The 18877-nt window shown below is 50.5% G+C and overlaps 2 protein-coding genes across 2 annotated transcripts in view; one reads left to right on the forward strand and one right to left on the reverse strand.

Annotated features, from left to right (window-relative positions):
* LOC115555341 (cAMP-specific 3',5'-cyclic phosphodiesterase 4C) overlaps window positions 1–8054 on the forward strand; it is a 25625-nt gene extending 17571 nt beyond the window's left edge. The window contains exons 10-15 of the mRNA XM_030372154.1: window positions 664–828; window positions 1248–1347; window positions 1985–2139; window positions 2408–2530; window positions 3383–3565; window positions 3972–8054. Of these exons, the coding sequence (XP_030228014.1) occupies window positions 664–828; window positions 1248–1347; window positions 1985–2139; window positions 2408–2530; window positions 3383–3565; window positions 3972–4304 (1059 nt within the window). The 3' untranslated portion in view covers window positions 4305–8054. The remainder of the gene's footprint in view (window positions 1–663; window positions 829–1247; window positions 1348–1984; window positions 2140–2407; window positions 2531–3382; window positions 3566–3971) is intronic.
* Window positions 8055–8289: 235 nt separating this feature from the next.
* Window positions 8290–13615, reverse strand: LOC115555347 (gamma-interferon-inducible lysosomal thiol reductase). The gene is made up of 7 exons (XM_030372160.1): window positions 12653–13615; window positions 11009–11191; window positions 10704–10775; window positions 10182–10271; window positions 9382–9528; window positions 9079–9147; window positions 8290–8946 (listed from the first exon to the last, which is right to left on the reverse strand). Exons 1-7 carry the CDS (start codon window positions 12788–12790, stop codon window positions 8887–8889), a joined length of 759 nt encoding a protein of 252 aa, XP_030228020.1. The 5' UTR covers window positions 12791–13615; the 3' UTR covers window positions 8290–8886.
* Between the last annotated feature and the right edge of the window lie 5262 nt (window positions 13616–18877).

Consider the following 18877-nt stretch of genomic DNA (forward strand, 5'->3'; position numbering starts at 1 on the left):
GGTCAGTATTAGTAAGGGACGCTGTTAGTTATGGTTGGTATTAGTTAGGGTTAGTTAAGGTTTGAAATAGTGAGTGTTAGCGTTAGTTAAGGTTAGCATTAGTTAGGGTTAGTTAAGGTTAGTATTAATTAAGGTTAGTATTAATAAGTGTTAGGGTTAGTTAAGGTTAGTATTAGTTAAGGTCAGTATTAGTTAAGGCAAGTATTAATTAGTGTTAGGGTTAGTTAAGGTTAGTGTTAGTAACGGTTAACCCCTCTGATCCCCTGTTAGAAACGAGGCCTCCTGAAGTAAGGGTTAGGGTTAGTTAAGATTAGCATTAGTTAGTTTTAGTTACGGTTAGTATTAGTTAGTGTTAGTTAAGTTTAGTATTAGTTATGGTTAGGGATGGTTAAGGTTAGTATTAGTTAGTCATAGTTAAGGTTAGTATTAGTTAATGTTAGGTTAGTTACGGTTAGTATAAGTTAAGGTTAGTATTAGTTAATGTTAGGTTAGTTACGGTTAGTATAAGTTAAGGTTAGTATTAGTTAATGTTAGGTTAGTTACGGTTAGTATAAGTTAAGGTTAATATTAGTTAAGGTTAGTATTAGTTAAGTTTAGTATTAGTTAGTGTTAGTATTAGTTAAGGTTAGTATGAGTCAGGGTTAACCCTCTGCTCCCTGTTAGGAGCGAGGCCTCCTGCAGTCCTTCAGGATCCCAGCCGACACCTTCCTCAGCTTCATGCTGACCCTGGAGGACCACTACCACCACGACGTGGCCTACCACAACAGCCTGCACGCCGCCGACGTGGTGCACTCCACCCACGTGCTGCTCTCCACCCCCGCCCTGGAGGTGAGTGGTGCCCTCCACCCGCCTGCTGCTCTCCACCCCCACCCTGGAGGTGAGTGGTGCCCTCCACCCACCTGCTGCTCTCCACCCCCGCTCTGGAGGTGGGTGGTGCCCTCCACCCGCCTGCTGCTCTCCACCCCCGCTCTGGAGGTGGGTGGTGCCCTCCACCCGCCTGCTGCTGTGAGGTGTCCCTGACGCCTCCCCCTGTCTGCTCCTGCCAGCTGGCTGTCGCCCTGCGTGGCTGACTCACCGTCCGGGTGTGAATGTGTGAATGAATGGGTGAATGTCGCTTTGGATAGAAGCGTCAGCAAAATGCCCTGATTGTACTGTAATGTAATGTTATTGTAATGTAAATGTGATGTTATTGTGATGTAATGTTATTGTAACGTAAATGTAATGTCATTGTTAATGTCTCCCACCAGGAGGTCTTCAGCAGCCTGGAGATCATGGCCGTGCTGTTCGCCAGTGCCATCCACGACGTGGATCACCCAGGACTCACCAACCAGTTCATGGTCAACACCAGTAGGTCTTAGTCTCTGGTAACACTAACCAGTAGGTCTTAGTCTCTGGTAACACTAACCAGTAGGTCTTAGTCTGTGGTAACACTAACCAGTAGGTCTTAGTCCATGTAACACTAGCCAGTAGGTGTTAGTCTGTGGTAACACTAACCAGTAGGTCTTAGTCTGTGGTAACACTAACCAGTCGGTCTTAGTCTCTGGTAACACTAACCAGTAGGTCTTAGACCATGTAACACTAACCAGTAGGTCTTAGTCCATGTAACACTAACCAGTGGGTCTTAGTCTCTGGTAACACTAACCAGTAGGTCTTAGTCTGTGGTAACACTAACCAGTGGGTCTTAGTCTGTGGTAACACTAACCAGTGGGTCTTAGTCTGTGGTAACACTTACCAGTAGGTCTTAGACCATGTAACACTAACCAGTGGGTCTTAGTCTTTGGTAACACTAACCAGTAGGTCTTAGTCTCTGGTAACACTAACCAGTAGGTCTTAGTCTCTGGTAACACTAACCAGTAGGTCTTAGTCTCTGGTAACACTAACCAGTGGGTCTTAGTCTCTGGTAACACTAACCAGTAGGTCTTAGACCAGGTAACCCCCCTGCCATGGTCCCTCTGATACCAGACCACAGCCTGTCCTCCTGCAGGCTCGGAGCTGGCCCTCATGTACAACGACTCGTCGGTGCTGGAGAACCACCACCTGGCCGTGGGCTTCAAGCTGCTGCAGGAGCACAACTGTGACATCTTCCAGAACCTCGGCAGCAAGCAGCGCCACTCGCTGCGCAAGATGGTCATCGACATGGTGAGGCTGGGTGCTGGAGCCGTTACACTGCGGTGTTACACTAGTGTAACACTAGTGTTACACTAGTGTTACACTGTAGTGTTACACTTGTGTTACACTGCGGTGTTACCCTGCAGTGTTACACTACAGTGTTACACTACAGTCACTTTTACAGCGGTCCAGTCCACCTCCTCTCTGAGGACGGTGGACTGACCCAGGGCGGCCCGGGACCTGAGGGACTGAGACGTGACCCGTTGTTGGTGTCTCTGCTTGTTTCCACGGTGACCAGGTGCTGGCAACAGACATGTCCAAACACATGAACTCCCTTGCGGACATGAAGACCATGGTGGAGACCAAGAAGGTGACCAGCCAGGGGGTCCTGCTGCTGGACAACTACTCGGACCGCATCCAGGTGAGCCTGGAGCGGCGGGTTAGCCTGTAGCCTTTAGCCCCCGGGCTCCCCGAGGCTAGCAGTGGAGCGGTCCAGGTGAGCCTGGTTAGCCTGTAGCCTTTAGCCACCGGGCTCCCCGGGGGTAGGAGTGGAGCGGTCCAGGTGAGCCTGGAGCGGTGGGTTAGCCTGTAGCCTTTAGCCACCGGGCTCCCCGGGGGTAGCAGTGGAGCGGTCCGGCCTTCTAGGGGAGCCGGTGTCTAATGACCTGCACTGAGCGATGAGCCTCTGTGCCGGGCTAATGCTACCTGGAGAAGAGGAGGTTCTCCTAACCTCTGCATGACGTCATGTATCATGGTCATGTTGTAGATTCTCCAGAACATTGTGCAGGTTCTGTAGGTCCTGAGAACCTCATGGAGGTTCTTGTTGTAGGTCCTCCAGAACCTCATGTAGGTTCTTGTTGTAGGTTCTCCAGAACCTCATGTAGGTTCTTGTTGTAGGTTCTTGTTGTAGGTTCTTGTTGTAGGTTCTTGTTGTAGGTCCTCCAGAACCTCATGTAGGTTCTTGTTGTAGGTTCTCCAGAACCTCATGTAGGTTCTTGTTGTAGGTTCTTGTTGTAGGTTCTTGTTGTAGGTCCTCCAGAACCTCATGTAGGTTCTTGTTGTAGGTTCTCCAGAACCTCATGTAGGTTCTTGTTGTAGGTTCTTGTTGTAGGTTCTTGTTGTAGGTCCTCCAGAACCTCATGTAGGTTCTTGTTGTAGGTTCTCCAGAACCTCTTGTAGGTTCTCGTTGTAGGTTCTCCAGAACCTCATGTAGGTTCTCGTTGTAGGTTCTCGTTGTAGTTCCTCCAGAACCTCATGTAGGTTCTCGTTGCAGGTCCTCCAGAACATGGTGCACTGCGCTGACCTGAGCAACCCGACCAAGCCGCTGCCTCTGTACCGGCGCTGGACGGACCGCATCATGGAGGAGTTCTTCACCCAGGGCGACCGAGAGCGGGACGAGGGCTTGGAGATCAGCCCCATGTGTGACAAAAACAACGCCTCGGTGGAGAAGAGCCAGGTCTGTAGAACCTCATGGATACATGGACCTTCTACACGTACATACAGAGCTTTATCATCCTCATTTACATATCTAAATATATCTAACCTTCATTATCTACTCTCTATACCTTTCATTATCTCAATATGTGTAACACTATTTACATGAATGATCTACAGATAACGGTAACCTACACCTCTCAGGTAATGAGCTTACCCTAACCCTGACTCTGACCCTAGACCCTGACCCTGACCCTAACCCTGACCCTAACCCTGACCCTAGACCCTAACCCTGACCCTAACCCTGACCCTGACCCTAGACCCTGACCCTAGCTCCTGACCCTGAACCCTGACCCTAGCTCCTGACCCTAACTCCTGAACCCTGACCCTAGCTCCTGATCCTGACCCCTGACCCTGTGTTGCCCCAGGTGGGCTTCATCGACTACGTGGTCCACCCTCTGTGGGAGGCCTGGGCCGACCTGGTCCACCCCGACGCCCAGGAGCTGCTGGACGCCCTGGAGGACAACCGGGAGTACTACCACAGCATGATGCCCGGGAGCCCCCCCCAGGGCCGCGCCCCCCCAGGGGCACCCCCAGGGGCCCCGGGGCCGGACGCTCCTCCTGCTGCGCCTCCTGCCGGAGACAAGTTCCAGTTTGAACTGACTCTGGAGGAGGAGGAGGAGGAGAAGGAGGAGGAAGAGGAGGAGGAGGAGGAGAAGGAGGGAGGGAAGGAGGAGGAGGGACAGGAGGAGGACACGTAACCCCTGACGACGGCCTGGCGCCTCCAGGGGTTACCGTGGGAACGAGAGGTGCAGCTGATCGTGTTTTCGTTCTCCAATAAAGACTGTGATCAGCAGAGACCCTTTAGACTGGAGGCTCTCCTCTCTCCCCCTGACCCTAACCCTGACCCTTGACCCTTGGAAGGTACCGGACAAACGCTGCCTTCCACCCATCCGGTGCGGCCCCCCAGCGCCCCCTAGCGCCTCCCCCCCCAGCGCCCCCTAGTGCCCCCCCCCAGCCCCGTGCCCCCCAGCGCCCCCCAGCGCCCCCTAGGGGCCCACACGGTCCATGAACATTTGTTTGATGTGATTTTATTTCCTCAACAATCCATTTATTGTATTTCAAGCGCCGCTTTCTGCAGCGGAGATGAGTTCAGAAGTTAAGAGCGAGCAAAGGGCCAATCAGGTGACCTCAAACCTCAGGTCAGGAGACTCAACGTCTAGCGTAGCCACGACCCCTGACCCCTGACCCCTGACCCTGACTGCCTGAGTGTTCGGGTCGGCCCCTGCAGGGGGTCCCCCCGTCCACCAGGGGTCTCCATAGCAGCGCTCCAACAGGACCAGCGATCCGCCCCGGAGACCACCAGCATCTGGCACCCAGCCCAGGGGAGTCCAGTCCAGGGGAGTCCGGTCCAGGGGAGTCCGGTCCAGGGGAGTCCGGTCCAGGGGAGTCCGGTCCAGAGGAGTCCGGTCCAGGGGAGTATGGTCCAGGGGAGTCCGGTCCAGGGGAGTCCGGTCCAGGGGAGTCCGGTCCAGAGGAGTCCGGTCCAGGGGAGTACGGTCCAGAGGAGTCCGGTCCAGGGGAGTCCGGTCCAGGGGAGTCCAGTCCAGGGGAGTCCGGTCCAGGGGAGTCCAGTTTGAAGACCAAAGCAGACTACTGTAACCAGATTCAAACCCTCCCACCTCAAATCATTTTTATTTGTATTATTTTTTTACACCACACCGGATGATACGGCAGAAGTAAATGCTGAAACGCAGAATCAGACTGTTAATAATAGTATTATTTATTATTAGTACGAGTTATTGGCAAGGTCTCAAGTGAGCGTGGAGACGGTCAGTGACCCCCCCCGGGGTGCTGGTCCTCCCAGCGCCCACAGCGTCCGCAGCGTCCACAGCCGTCAGCCTCACCCCGTGATGAGGCCTTGTGGGGGGGCGGCCCCGGACCTCGGGGGCCGGCGGGGGCTGAGAAGGTTTGAGGACTGAAGGTTGAACATCGATCCACACAGACTGCGGTGCACGGTGTCCTCTCAATGAGTGGTGCTCTGTGAGGCCACCTTGCACCCTTCTTGAATCAATAGAGGAAGAGGTTGTGGTACCGGTTGTTTTTAAGATGGGGTCAGAGGGGAACCCCCCCCCCCCCCCCCGGTCCCTTGGGGATGATGTCACTAGCTGCTGATGTCATATGCTGCCAGTAGGTATTCAAGTGAACCAGAACACCGAGGTAGGGGTTGGCTCGGCGGTCGACTAGGCCCTACGTTAACCAACCAGCTAGCCTCGTACCGACAACCTTTTAAAAATGACTTTTTGACGCGATTTTTTTTTGACCTTTTCTCGACCCTCGGGTAAGGGGGTTGATTTCGTTGAGCGACCGTGTGGGGTACGGCTCCACGCAAAACGTTAATGATCCTTCCGCAGGTTCACCTACGGAAACGCGTATTTACAAATACTCATCAACTTTATATCCAACCAGATCAACCGCTCTCTGTCTGACTTCCATATTTTAAACTGTATTTTACTCTTTTGTAACTTGTAGCCTCCTGGTAGCAAAGTTAGACCCGCTTGGTGGAGGTTTTCTGTCCACAAGGTGTTCTAATTAGGGCTTGGCAATTTAACATGTTCATTACACGTTACCGCAATCTTATTTTACGCGATTAATACAAATTGACGCATGTTCTCTTTTTTTTTTTACTTTGATTTTGAAAGGTTTTGCCCACAGAATGTTAACAATCCTAACAGAAATCTTTTTTGTTTTTAGTTCCACTCACTTAAAATTAAATAACACTTGCAGTAAGTCACTTTGCACAGCCCTAAACCTAACCACATGACGGTTGATAAGAACGCCGTTAGGGAGTTCCAGCCCTCGGTCCGTCTCCAAATGTTTAATCAGTTGTTCTTATTCCTATTTCTCACTCCTAATAGTTATTTGCATTAGCATAAGCTTCAGATACAGGGTTAGCATTAGCTTCTGATACAGGGTGGCTATGTGTTCCGCTGATACAGGGTTAGCATTAGCTTCTGATACAGGGTGGCTGTGTTCCGCTGATGCAGGGTTAGCATTAGCTTCGGATACAGGGTTAGCATTAGCTTCTGATACAGGGTTAGCATTAGCTTCTGGTACAGGGTGGCTATGTGTTCCGCTGATACAGGGTTAGCATTAGCTTCTGCTGGGTCAGCATTAGCTTGTTCTGTGCTGATTCTTGATTGGCATTTGATTATGCTGTGCTAATACAGGGTTAGCATTGGCGTGTGCTGTAGTGATACAGGATTGAGAGGGAGCGTACCTATGTTCCCGGGTACCATGTGCCCCGCTTTGTATGTGACTGGTGAACATAGGTAAGCAAATCTTTTTTTCGTAGGATGGTAGTGGCAAGTACCGCCTTTTTCGCCTCTGATTCGCCTGTGATTGGTTAGAATGGCTCTCCTCCGATTGGTTATGGTTAGGGTTAGGTTTAGGGTTAACCCTCACCCTAACCCTAACCATAACCATAACCCTAAACCTGACCCTAACCCTTTGCACACGGGGAACGTAGGACCTGGGGAACATAGGGATGACCCAGATTGGGATTAGCTTGTGCTGTGCTAATAAAGGGTTAGCATTTGATTGTGGTGTTCTTATACTGGGTTAGCATTAACAGCTGCTGTGACAATACAAGGTAACCGTAAGCTTGTGATCTGCAAAAACAGGGTTAGCATCAGTTTGCGAAGTGCTAATTATAATTAGCATTAGCTTGCGGTGTGCTAACACTGGGTAAATACTACCACGTCCAATTAGATCTCCATGCTGATCTCGTGTCCCGTCCTCCATTGGTTCTAAACAATATTTATTCTGAGCGAAGAGACAAAGTACTGTAAAGCAGGGGTTCCCAACCTTTGTCTTCCAAGGACCGGCATAATCATATAAAAAATTGTCATATTCAAAACAAATGAAAGCAACAGCAATGAAATGCTTGAGTCTCAGGCTCCCTTCAACATTTTAATGATATAAAATAATACAATTTATAAGAGAAGCACAAGAAAAGTCACCTGAGACTACCTTAAACACAAAAGTAGTGCAGTTTTTTCTTAAGCTTTTCTGTAATTATTTCATATTTCGGGTTCTAGCGGGGCCGGGAACCGGCTCCGGTCCCCGGGGCCCGGCTCCGTCCCGGGGCCCGGGGCCCGCTGGTTGGGAATCGCTGCTGTAAACGTATGAAGCTGTGGAGCCTGAGGGTCCAACCATGTACCCCACCCTGTGTCTGTGAAGCCTGAGGGTCCAACCATGTACCCCACCCTGTGTCTGTGGAGCCTGAGGGTCCAACCATGTACCCCACCCGGTGTCTGTGGAGCCTGAGGGTCCAACCATGTACCCATGTACCCCACCCTGTGTCTGTGGAGCCTGAGGGTCCAACCATGTACCCCACCCTGTGTCTGTGGAGACTTACATCAACTGCCTTTTGCTTCATGATGTTGAACCATAACAATAGTGGGAGTTCAGAGTGTTTGAAGTGGAAAATAAATTCAATAGAAATTCAACATCTGACACTTGAGCTTCTGCGTTGATATTCAGAGAAAGTTACTGTCAGGTTTTAGTGTACAATTCCTTCCACGACTATTTGCAGTCATTTACATTTGTTTACCTTCAGGGCGTTTAGCAAACGCTTTTATCTAAAGCAACTTAAAATAAGTACATTTGTTAGAAGAAGGAGGAACAATATGAACAGTCGAGCAACTTATTGACAAACTCAAAAAATCAACCTTTGAAATGGAAAATGTTTTAATATTTATTGATAGGTTGGCACAAATTTTAAGTATTGCTTAGCTTCTACAAAGAATGAAAATCATCCCTGAAATGCGAACATGACTTGTGATCCAGGGATCAATAACTGATATTTAGTTATTGTAAACTCAAACTATTAACCAGTAAAAGGTTTGGACTGTTCAAAACGTACTATCGATAAAATTGTATTAAAACTGTTCTTGACATAAAGCGGGATTACATCATATGGTAACACAAAAGTACATTTAGCAGTTAAAAGATTGAATGGTCATTCTAACATTAGTTTTATTCAGGCATTGAGCTCTGTCAGCTAGCTCAGTTAGCGCTACTTGCTAATGTTAGCTCTGTTAGATAGCTTTGTTAGTGCTCCATGGTAATGTTAGTCCTGTTAGATAGCTCTGTTAGCGCTACATAATAATGTTAGCTCTGTTAGATAGCTCTGTTAGTGCTCCATGCTAATGTTAGCCCTGTTAGATAGCTCTGTTAGCGCTACATAATAATGTTAGCTCTGTTAGATAGCTCTGTTAGCTCTACATGCTAATGGTAGCTCTGTCAGATAGCTCTGCTACATGCTAACGTTTGGCGGGTTCAGCAGAGACTCCGGTCCAGTCTGACCGGCGCTCCGGTGCACGCCGGCGGCTTCCCTCCCTGGAAACAACAGCAGCCAATCAGGACGAGGCATTAAGAACCATCACACCCTCAGGGGAGGGAGGGGGGAGGAGCAGGGAGGAGCAGGGAGGAGAGGGGAGGGGTGGGGGAGGAGAGGGGAGGAGCACTCACCTTGTAGAGGTCACACACCAGGTGGAACAGCGACCCCAGGGCCCGGTCCTGGACCTCCTCCCTCAGCTCCTGTCAACACACACATGTCAACCCAGATCCAGGTCCTAGACCAGGTCCTACACCCGGTCCAGGTCCTAGACCAGGTCCTAGTCCAGTTCCTAGTCCAGGTCCTAGACCAGGTCCTAGACCAGGACCGGGACCTAGTCCAGGTCCCGGTCCCGGTCCTAGAGCAGGTCCAGGTCCTGGTCCCGGTCCTAGACCAGGTCCCGGTCCAGGTCCTGGACCCCCCTAGAGGAGGCTCACCCCGTTGAAGGTGACCCAGGGGACGTGGGGGGGCTTCAGGGCCCGGGTCCGGGCGGCGTGGGTCCTCATCAGCTGGCCCCCCCGCCCCCCCGCCGTGCAGACCTCCACCGCCGCCCAGCGCAGCACCGGGGCGTACAGCTCCACGCACTGCGGACAGGAAGTGGTCATCAGCAGACAGGAAGAGGTCATCAGCAGACAGGAAGTGTACTCTGAGCTGGGCCCCAGCTATAGGTGATATAGCTTTAAAGATTCACAAAATACCAAAATCTTTGATGAACGAGTGAGGGGAGTGACAGGGTGAGGGTGAGTGAGAGGGTGAGAGAGGGTAAGGGTGAGGGTGGGGGAGAGGGTGAGTGAGAGGGTGAGGTGAGTGAGAGGGTGAGGGAGAGGGTGAGAGAGGTCGAGGGAGAGTGAGAGGGTAAGGGTGAGGGTGGGGGAGAGGGTGAGTGAGAGGGTGAGGGAGAGTGAGTGAGAGGGTGAGGGAGAGTGAGAGGGTGAGAGTGAGAGGCTGAGGGTGGGTGAGAGGCTGAGGGTGGGTGAGAGGCTGAGGGTGGGTGAGGGTGGGTGAGAGGGTGAGGGTGGGTGAGAGTGAGAGGCTGAGGGTAGGTGAGAGGGTGAGAGTGAGACTGAGTGAGAGGGTGAGTGAGAGGGTGAGGGTGAGTGAGTGGGAGGGTGAGGGAGAGTGAGTGAGAGGGTGAGGGAGAGTGAGAGGGTGGGGTGGGTGAGAGGCTGAGGGTGGGTGAGAGGCTGAGGGTGGGTGAGAGGCTGAGGGTGGGTGAGAGGGTGAGGGCGTGACTCACCGGTCGGGCGGCCTGGAGGATGTGGGCGGCGGCCTCCATGCAGTGGATGATCTGGAGGGAGGCGGGGCCGGCCAGGTGGAGGATGCAAGCCTGAGGAAACACTGACGTCACTTCCTGCCACTCGGGTTTCCCCCAGAGACAGGAAGCAGGGGACAGGAAGTAGTGGAGAGGAAGCAAGGGACAGGAAGTATTGGAAGGGAAGTAGAGGTAGGAAGTAGTGGAGAGGACCTTTGTTTTGAATGTTTTGAAGGTTCATGGCTCAAGAGAGGGAGGCTACACCAGGAGGAGGAGGAGGTGGAGGAGGAGGCGGAGGAGGAGGAGGAGGAGGAGGAGGAGGAGGAGCAGGAGGAGGTGGAGGAGGAAGAGGTGGAGGAGGAGGAGGCTCCAGAGAGGGAGGCTACACCAGGAGGAGGAGGAGGAGGAGGAGGTGGAGGAGGAAGAGGTGGAGGAAGAGGAGGAGGAGGAGGAGGCTCCAGAGAGGGAGGCTACACCAGGAGGTGGAGGTTAAGAGGTGGTGTAGACCTCCATCATGTTGCTCTGGCACTCTGCCTCTCCATGCTGACAGCTGAAGGGCGCGGTCGCGTTCTGCAGCTCCTGGGGACACAGAGGAACCCAGAGAGGAGCTGAGGTTAGGAGGTCCTGCTCCAGGCCCTAGACCAGGTCCAGGACCAGGACCAGGTGCAGGCCCTAGACAAGGAACAGGTCCTACACCAGGTCCAGGGGTCAGAGTCAGGGTCAGGGTCAAGGTCAGGGTCGGGGTCAGGGTTGGGTCGGGGTCGGGGTCAGGGGTCAGGGTCAGGGTTGGGGTCGGGGTCCTAGCGGGGTACCTGAGTGTTTCCGTAGGGGACCAGTGTGAGCTCCATGACGTCCTGCAGAAGGGTCCAGGTGGGGAACAGCTGCTGGGTGAGGAACAGACGGGAGCCCGGACACAGACTGTCGTAGTACAGCGCCACCGCCACCGGGGGGCGCCGCTGACGCGTGGCGCTCAGCTCCATGCACTGCTTCTGGACCTGGAGAGAGATCACAGGCCTGAGCACCACGAGACCAACCCCCCCCAGGGGACTACCCCCCCCCCCCAGAGGACCACCCCCCCAGAGGACCGGACCCCCCAGAGGACCAACCCCCCCCCCCCCAGAGGACTGGACCAACCCCCCCCCAGAGGACAAGACCCCCCCAGAGGACCGGACCCCCCCAGAGGACCAACCCCCCCAGAGGACCAACCCCCCCCCAGAGGACCAACCCCCCCCCCCAGAGGACCAACCCCCCCCCAGAGGACCAACCCCCCCAGAGGACCAACCCCCCCAGAGGACTGGACCCCACCGGACCCCCCCCCAGAGGACCGGACCCCCCCCCCCCCGGAGGACTGGACCCCCCCAGAGGACCAACCCCCCCAGAGGACCAACCCCCCCAGGGCACCGGACCCCCCCCCCAGAGGACTGGACCAACCCTCCCAGAGGACCGGACCCCCCCCCCCCCCCCCCCCCCCAGTGGACTGGACCCCCCCCTAGAGGACTGCCCCCCCCCCCCCCAGAGGACTGGACCCCCCCTGGTTAAGACCCTAACCCTGAACCCTGTCCAGGTTGTTCTTCAGGGTTCAACAGTCCACAGATCAAGCCCTCCAAACTGAAGTCACATGTTCCTCATGAGGCTCCTTAATCTGAGCCTGCTGCTTCCTATTGGAGCTCAGACCAGGAGGAGCTGGGATCAAGGAAACGCCTTCAGCAGCAATTTAAAACATTCCTGTTTGGAGTTCTGCTCTGACCTTTACCTTCAGGGTGTTCAGCAGACGCTTCGACCCAGAGAGACCCACAATAAGTACATTAGTCAGGAGAAGAGAATCAACAATATATCTCTGTCAGTAAGGATGTTCATAGGACCGAGTGCCAAGCACTAACCATCACTAGGTTAACCCATTCTCTGTACACAACACAGATAGCTAGGGTAAGATGCCACACGACTAAGTACTATAACTAAGTATAACATAGAATAAGTGCGTAAATTAAGTGCCAGGACGCACAACATACAATAAGATGGAGGGGTGGAAGGGGAAGCTACGCAGAGTCCAGGTGAACTCTGAACAGGTGAGTCCAGGTGAGCTCTGAACAGGTGAGCCGTGAGTCTACCACAAATCGTTTGGGGCCACCTTGTACAAATATATTTTGATTAAAAAACATCAGCAGTCCTGAGCGATCAGAAGTCAAATTATGTCAAACTCAAACAGATCAGAGCATAACTAAAGAGTTAGCACAAACTGATACCAAGACCAACATGGTAGAGAAGGTTAGATTAGGTGTTCTGTTAGAGATGGTTAGTTGAGGTGTTAGAGATGGTTAGTTTTGGAGTTAGAGATGGTTAGTTGAGGTGTTAGAGATGGTTAGTTTAGGTTAGTTTGGGTAGAGATGGTTAGTTTAGGGTAGAGATGGTTAACTGAGGTGTTCTAGGTTAAGGCAGCAGGCTGAGCTGGGACCCACCTGGCACTGGAGGGCGACCTGCAGAGAGCTGCACCACTGGGAGGGGGGGTACGGGCAGGACGCCCTCCTGGGGGGGCCCCCCGCACACATCTCCATGACAACCAGCAGACACAGGGCCGGGCCGCGCCCCAGAGCCATGGTGGAGGACCCCAACGACACTGGTCCACTGGTTCACTGGTTCACTGGATCACTGGATCACTGGTTCACTGGATCACTGGTTCACTGGATCACTGGTTCCCTGGTTCACTGGTTCCCTTCAGCAGGCTGCAGAATGCTCAGAGCTCCTGGTCTTCTGGTTCCCTGGTTCTCTGGTTCACTGGTTCCCTTCAGCAGGCTGCAGAACGCTCAGAGCTCCTGGTCTTCTGGTTCACTGGTTCACTGGTTGACTGGTTCCCTTCAGCAGGCTGCAGAACGTTCAGAGTTCCTGGTCTTCTGGTCTCTGTGACGGCTGCAGAACGCTCAGAGCTCCTGGTCTTCTGGTCTCTGTGACGGCTGCAGAACGTTCAGAGTTCCTGGTCTTCTGGTCTCTGTGACGGCTGCAGACTCTGGGAGCGATGGGCTGTTCTGCACTAATTACTAAATGAACTCAATGATCAGCGACCGCCTGCATCACATGATACCACATCACAGAGTACTACTACACAGAGAGTACTACTACTCTGTGTAGAGTGAATAAAACACTCTACATAGAGTAGACACTCTGTTTCATGTGACCAGTTATTATGTGAATAAAACATGATCTGGAAATATACCGTATTGATATCAATCAATGAAGAAATCGGACAAATGACCAAATTAAAAACGGTTAAGGACTGCTGTAGAATCAAGGTAGATGTTTTAATGGAGGTTCTAATGTTTGGGATTCATAGTACTACTATAGTACTACTACTACATAGATTACTACTACACAGAGTACTACTATAGTACTACTACTACAGCAAAGTCACAACTTTTCTCGTTTTTGGGACCTCAGTGGTGGAACGAGCTCCCTGCCGTTCTCAGGACCGCAGAGTCGCTCACTATCTTCCGAAAAAGACTCAAGACTCACCTGTTCAGAGTCCACCTCGACTCTGCATAGCCACCCTCCCCCTCCTGGCCACCATTGTACACTGTATTGTATTGTATTGTATTGTATTGTATTGTATTGTATTGTATTGTAGTAGGCCTACTCAACTGTGTAGCAACTGCAGTGGCTGCTATCATGGCTGTAACACGAGGAATTGGTTAGACTAGCGATTGTTGTACTTGCACTTGGTTCTGTGAACATCCTTACTGTACCGACAGCGATATATTGTTGCACTTCTTATGACGAATTTACTTATTGTAAGTCGCTTTGGATAAAAGTGTCTGCTAAATGTAAATGTAAATGTAACACCTGAAATGACAATCACGTTAGGTTTGGTTGCGAGCAACTCCCGCCTCCCTAACAAGTATGGCGTATGAAGTCTGCGCAGATCAGAACTAGCTCCCGGTTAGCATCAGTGGCGAAGCTAGACCTTCTTTGGGTGGGCTCAAGCCCACCAAAAACTTGCCTTAGCCCACCCTATCATTTCGTCCTCAAATCTAATATTCAACTTTTTTTTTACACAAGCAATGAGAGGATGGAGGCTGTACACTAATGAACAGGCTCAAATGGGCTAGTGAAATCGAGCGCAAGCTTCCTGCAGGAATCTCAAACCTCTGATTGGTGAGTGGGCGTCTCCTGTTTGACAAAACCAAAAAGGCAGCACGAGCACACTTAACCTGGTTTCTGCTGTTGTCTGTCAAAAAGGCTAGCTAGTCTTTATCAGAAAAATCCACCATTCCAGCTGTATTATAACAAGACCAGCTAATAATAATAATAATCATTTTAAAACCTTGACATAATCTGTCAGATGTCTATTAAATGACAGTTGACCACAAGACGATTCTATCTATGCCTCTTCTTGAATTGCTTCATGTTTTAGTCGGCAGAGCCTTCTAATGCTGGCCAACGGCCAACGGCCACGGCCAGATGGCCTAGTGTGAGTGCACCCTTATTAGTGCACACGGGTGCACTCACACTAGGCCATCTGGCCGTGGCCATGTGGCCGTTTTCACACCTAGACGTGCTCAAATGGCCCCATTGTTCTCTGGCCTGCACTCACACTAGGCCATCTGGCCGCGGCCGTTGGCCGTCGCAGCTGTGGCCTGGCCACGGAAGGCTCTTGGACATATGTCATCACGTCGTAACACGTCATCACCAAGCGTCCGCTGCATGGACCATAATAAATTCTGCCGCCAGTCAGAGTTTTAATAACAACAATGGATAACAACACAGAGAACACACCAACAGTTGAACCGCTTGACGCGATGTTTACCATTTAATGGGAAAGAAGGCTCGTCGCCTTTATTATGTCCGTGGTCGTCGCATTGACTATACGTCATCCAGCTCAGGTTGCGTAGCCGTGCGTGTGCGCGTGTCGGCTCATTAGCATCTGTACCGTAGCGGCCCGTGCCGTAGCAGCACACCTCTCCCAAGTGGCCAAATTGGCCCGGCCTGGCCAGACTGGCCACACTCAGGGTGCACTCACTCTAGGCCATCTGGCCGTGGCCGTTTTAGCACCTCACCGTGCTCAAATCTGCCAGTGTGAGTGTGGCCAGTTTTTATCTTAGGCTAGAATGCTTTGTGAATACGGCCCAGGCCCCCAGGACCGGCGCATACTTCCTCAATCCACCAGTGCTCAGAGGCCAAGCCTGGTATTGCAGCTGTTTAAGCTGGCTGTGGACGGGGGTCCGTCATTTCATGTGGCCCAGAAGTAGATATCGCCGTCCACTCCAATACAAGTGGGGAACAGGATTGTGTCTCCGCAAAAAATGTCTGGATATCAATCAAAGGCTCATAATTGCCTTCATGCCATGTCCTAAAAAAATGTAAGTTTTTTCTTTCCAAAACGCCACCTCAAGCGTTTTATTAGCCGTTATCTCGCTGGGGAAGAGGGGTGTGCAGCTGAAAGGAGTCGTAGTGAAACAAATGGCATCCGAGAGGGCCTAGTTCAGTGCTCCGTTAACGTGTCCGATTTTTGGACTGGTTCATCTGCTGCTCAATAACTCTCACGGTCCTCTGCTTGCGATCATTGTGATTCATCATGTATTGATCCATTTATTCAAAAGATCCAAAGACAAAGAAGCGGTGCATTACGGTATCAGTTCTATATTTCTGCATCCGGTACGTCACGGACTAGGCCACGTGTCTTGGCCCCATAACGCGGAAGCAAATCGCTCCTGTATGTTACCCTGCGCCACTGAGCAGTTTGTATGGGAATGAATGGGCGGCCATTTTCCAGTCCGTGGTCCATCCTTTATTATGTCCATGGCCGTGTTCCAATACCCGTACTTCCATGAGTATACTTAAAGGAAGTACACTATCTGCACTATCCGTACTCACTTGAGTACGCTAATTTTTAGATGTGAGTGCTGTTCCAAATCGAGTACTCTGTGGTGCAGAGTACCGCCGTGGCTCCTCCCCCGCAATAAACATCTCGCTTTGAACGGTGAACTCTTTACGCCTAGCAGCTATAAAAACTATAAAAACTACAAAATGACTCTATTAATGCAGGCTATGTGGAAAATGCGCCGACTTTGGCTCTGCCTGGCTCCGCCTCTTCCGCTACGTAGCTAAGATGGCTGCCGTTGAGTACGGGGAGTGTCCTTTGATCCACACTTCACGATTAGCCCGTTTTGAGTACGGCATCCGGGTCCTTGAAGTATACTTATTTTCGCCGGATCTGAATTGGAACGTACTGTGTACTCAAATTTTGGCTAGTAAGTGCGGACAGTACGGGTATTGGAACACGGCACATTATACGGCCCCAGGGGACTCTCTAAATCGACGCCACTTCGACCTGGGCGGGACTTTACGTCCTACGTCACTCGCTATGGGTGTGCATGTGTGCGCATAGCCGTCACTCGCGATGGGTGTGCATGTGAGAAAGGTTTTGGCTTTAGTGTGTATGGGTTGGTAATAACGGTTCTGATGGTTTTTCTGATGGAAAAGTGGTCTTTTATTTCCATAATCTTTGTTCAGTGAACGCATAAACCCGTTTGTTAGTTAGCAGTTAAACAAAATGCGATCTCTTTGTTTACAGTTACCAACGACCAACTGATGATTGGGGGTTCGATTCCCTAGTGATGCAAGGTTTTTTCTTTCATTTTGGACTGCACACACATCGCGAGTGACGGATACTCGCACAATGTACACACATCACTGTCTTTTCAATTTCTAGGCAACCGAAGTTTAAAGATTGTCAAGTGGTTAACTCTTGAATCGCATGTACTAAGACCTGATGGGTTAGTGGTCAGAGAACAACTCATTAACGCGGGGATAAGGGGTTTGATTCCTTAAAGAAGCTAGCTTTTTTCTTTCATATTGGACTGGATGTTTGTATGCCATTTTGCGTAACTTGTAGTTTATGATGAAGAAATGTTACTGGGGTTAAGGTTAGGGTAACACTAAGGGTAAGACACAAAGTGTTCTTGCAACACAATATTTCTTACAATAACAAAGTCCAAAGTTTTGATGACTCCAGTAGGAAACTTAAGATACCTAGAGAAATGCGTGAGTGCTCACAAAACATCAACAAGTCAGCAGTGTGGTACAGGGTGATCATTTCTGATATACAGTACAAGAGCTGAAACTATTAGCCAGGAGCGGTAAAGATGCAGACGCAGACGCAGACGTGGGAAGCAATAAGACGCACCAACACACAGTTGCCTGTTGCAAAATGGTTCAGAGTTTAATAGAAATAGTTAGGGTTAGCTGGTATGGCGTTATCTGGTATGGCTATAGTCTAATGTTAGCTTAGTTCGTGTTGTTTCGTCATGTTAATCGCTAGTAATAGTAAGTCATTTGTAGAAATATAGCCTATCATCAGACTGTAGGAATGTCACCCACCCTCCATCGCGTACGACACTGATGCTCGTAATCTGTAGTGCAAGGGAGTTCGTGCACAGATCCCTGAGACAAACGGCTACGCGCACACATGCAAACCCATAGCGAGTGACGTAGGACGTAAAGTCCCGCCCAGGTCGAAGTGGCGTCGATTAAGAGAGTCCCACGGCCCCAGAGGTCTATTCTTTCTGCTTCCGATACGTTTTTGCGGGAGCCAATCACCAAGCTAGCTTTTCCCCCTGGTGCGCTATTCGCTGGTTTAACCAGAGCCGGACAGTAACGGAGTACATTTACTTGAGTACAGTACTTAAGTACAATTTTGAGGGATCTGTACTTTACTCAAGTATCATTTTTTGGGAGTACTCATGACTTTACTCAAGTACATTTGAGAGGCAAATATTTTACTCTTTACTCCGTTACATTTCTATCCATGACCGTGAGTACCCGTTACTCCTTCTGAAAAATAAAAAATAAAAGGAGAAAAGAAAAATCACGGAAACCCTCAATTTGTTGATTCCCTCTCAAACGTGATTCCCTCTCGAACTGATTAGGACAGCCTTCAGCCTATCAGCAATCACCTTCGCTTTCCGCCAAAGCCAACTCCATGGTCAGAATTAGATGAGACGATTGTTGATTTGATTGATAAAAAAACTGAGAAACTCACACATACATAGAATTGTTAGCTGAATTTTCTTTTCTGATATTGCATATTTATGTAAGCTGAGCAATTGTTTTTATGTTCTTGAGTATACTGTTATACTGTATACTATTGTGCTATTGCCATGGTAAAAAGATGAAAATTACTTGATTTTACTTTCAATTCCTTTTACATTCTCCAAGTTCTTAACATTTTTCATAACTCCATGCAGGACGTTTCTATACATAAATGTAAGCACTGTGGCAGTAGTAATGCAATATTTAGAAAACATACTCTTGTACTCTTGATACTCAAGTACTTTTAAAAACAAGTACTTCAGTACTTTTACTTAAGTAGACATCTGACTGTAGTACTTTTACTTGTACTTGAGTAAAATTTAGCAAGGGGTATCTGTACTTTTACTCAAGTAAGGAAGCTGTGTACTCTGTCCGCCTCTGGGTTTAACACAATGACGACAGGGAAGCGACGGCATGCAGCCAATTGCGTATAGTCATGTGAACTAAGCCCATTGATCACGCCTCTTGTGCTTAAGAAAATGACAGCAGCTTCCCCAGACCAACATGCAATCTATGATTGAGCTTGGTCTGGCATAGCCTGGTCCTAACAGACTCTTCATTTCCTTTGCACAGTGAGTCTGGACCCCCTCAATTGACTAACG

Source organism: Gadus morhua, chromosome 12, assembly GCF_902167405.1.
Source record: "Gadus morhua chromosome 12, gadMor3.0, whole genome shotgun sequence".
NCBI classification, from domain to species: domain Eukaryota; kingdom Metazoa; phylum Chordata; class Actinopteri; order Gadiformes; family Gadidae; genus Gadus; species Gadus morhua.

Coding starts and splice junctions, on each gene's coding strand:
- LOC115555347 (XM_030372160.1), bottom strand. CDS start 12,790: ATGGCTCTGGGGCGCGGCCCGGCCCTGTGTCTGCTGGTTGTCATGGAG. Junction 9,529..10,181: donor TCCTCCAGGCCGCCCGACCG/GTGAGTCACGCC, acceptor TCCTGTCCGCAG/TGCGTGGAGCTGTACGCCCC. Junction 8,947..9,078: donor TGGTGTGTGACCTCTACAAG/GTGAGTGCTCCT, acceptor TGTTGTTTCCAG/GGAGGGAAGCCGCCGGCGTG.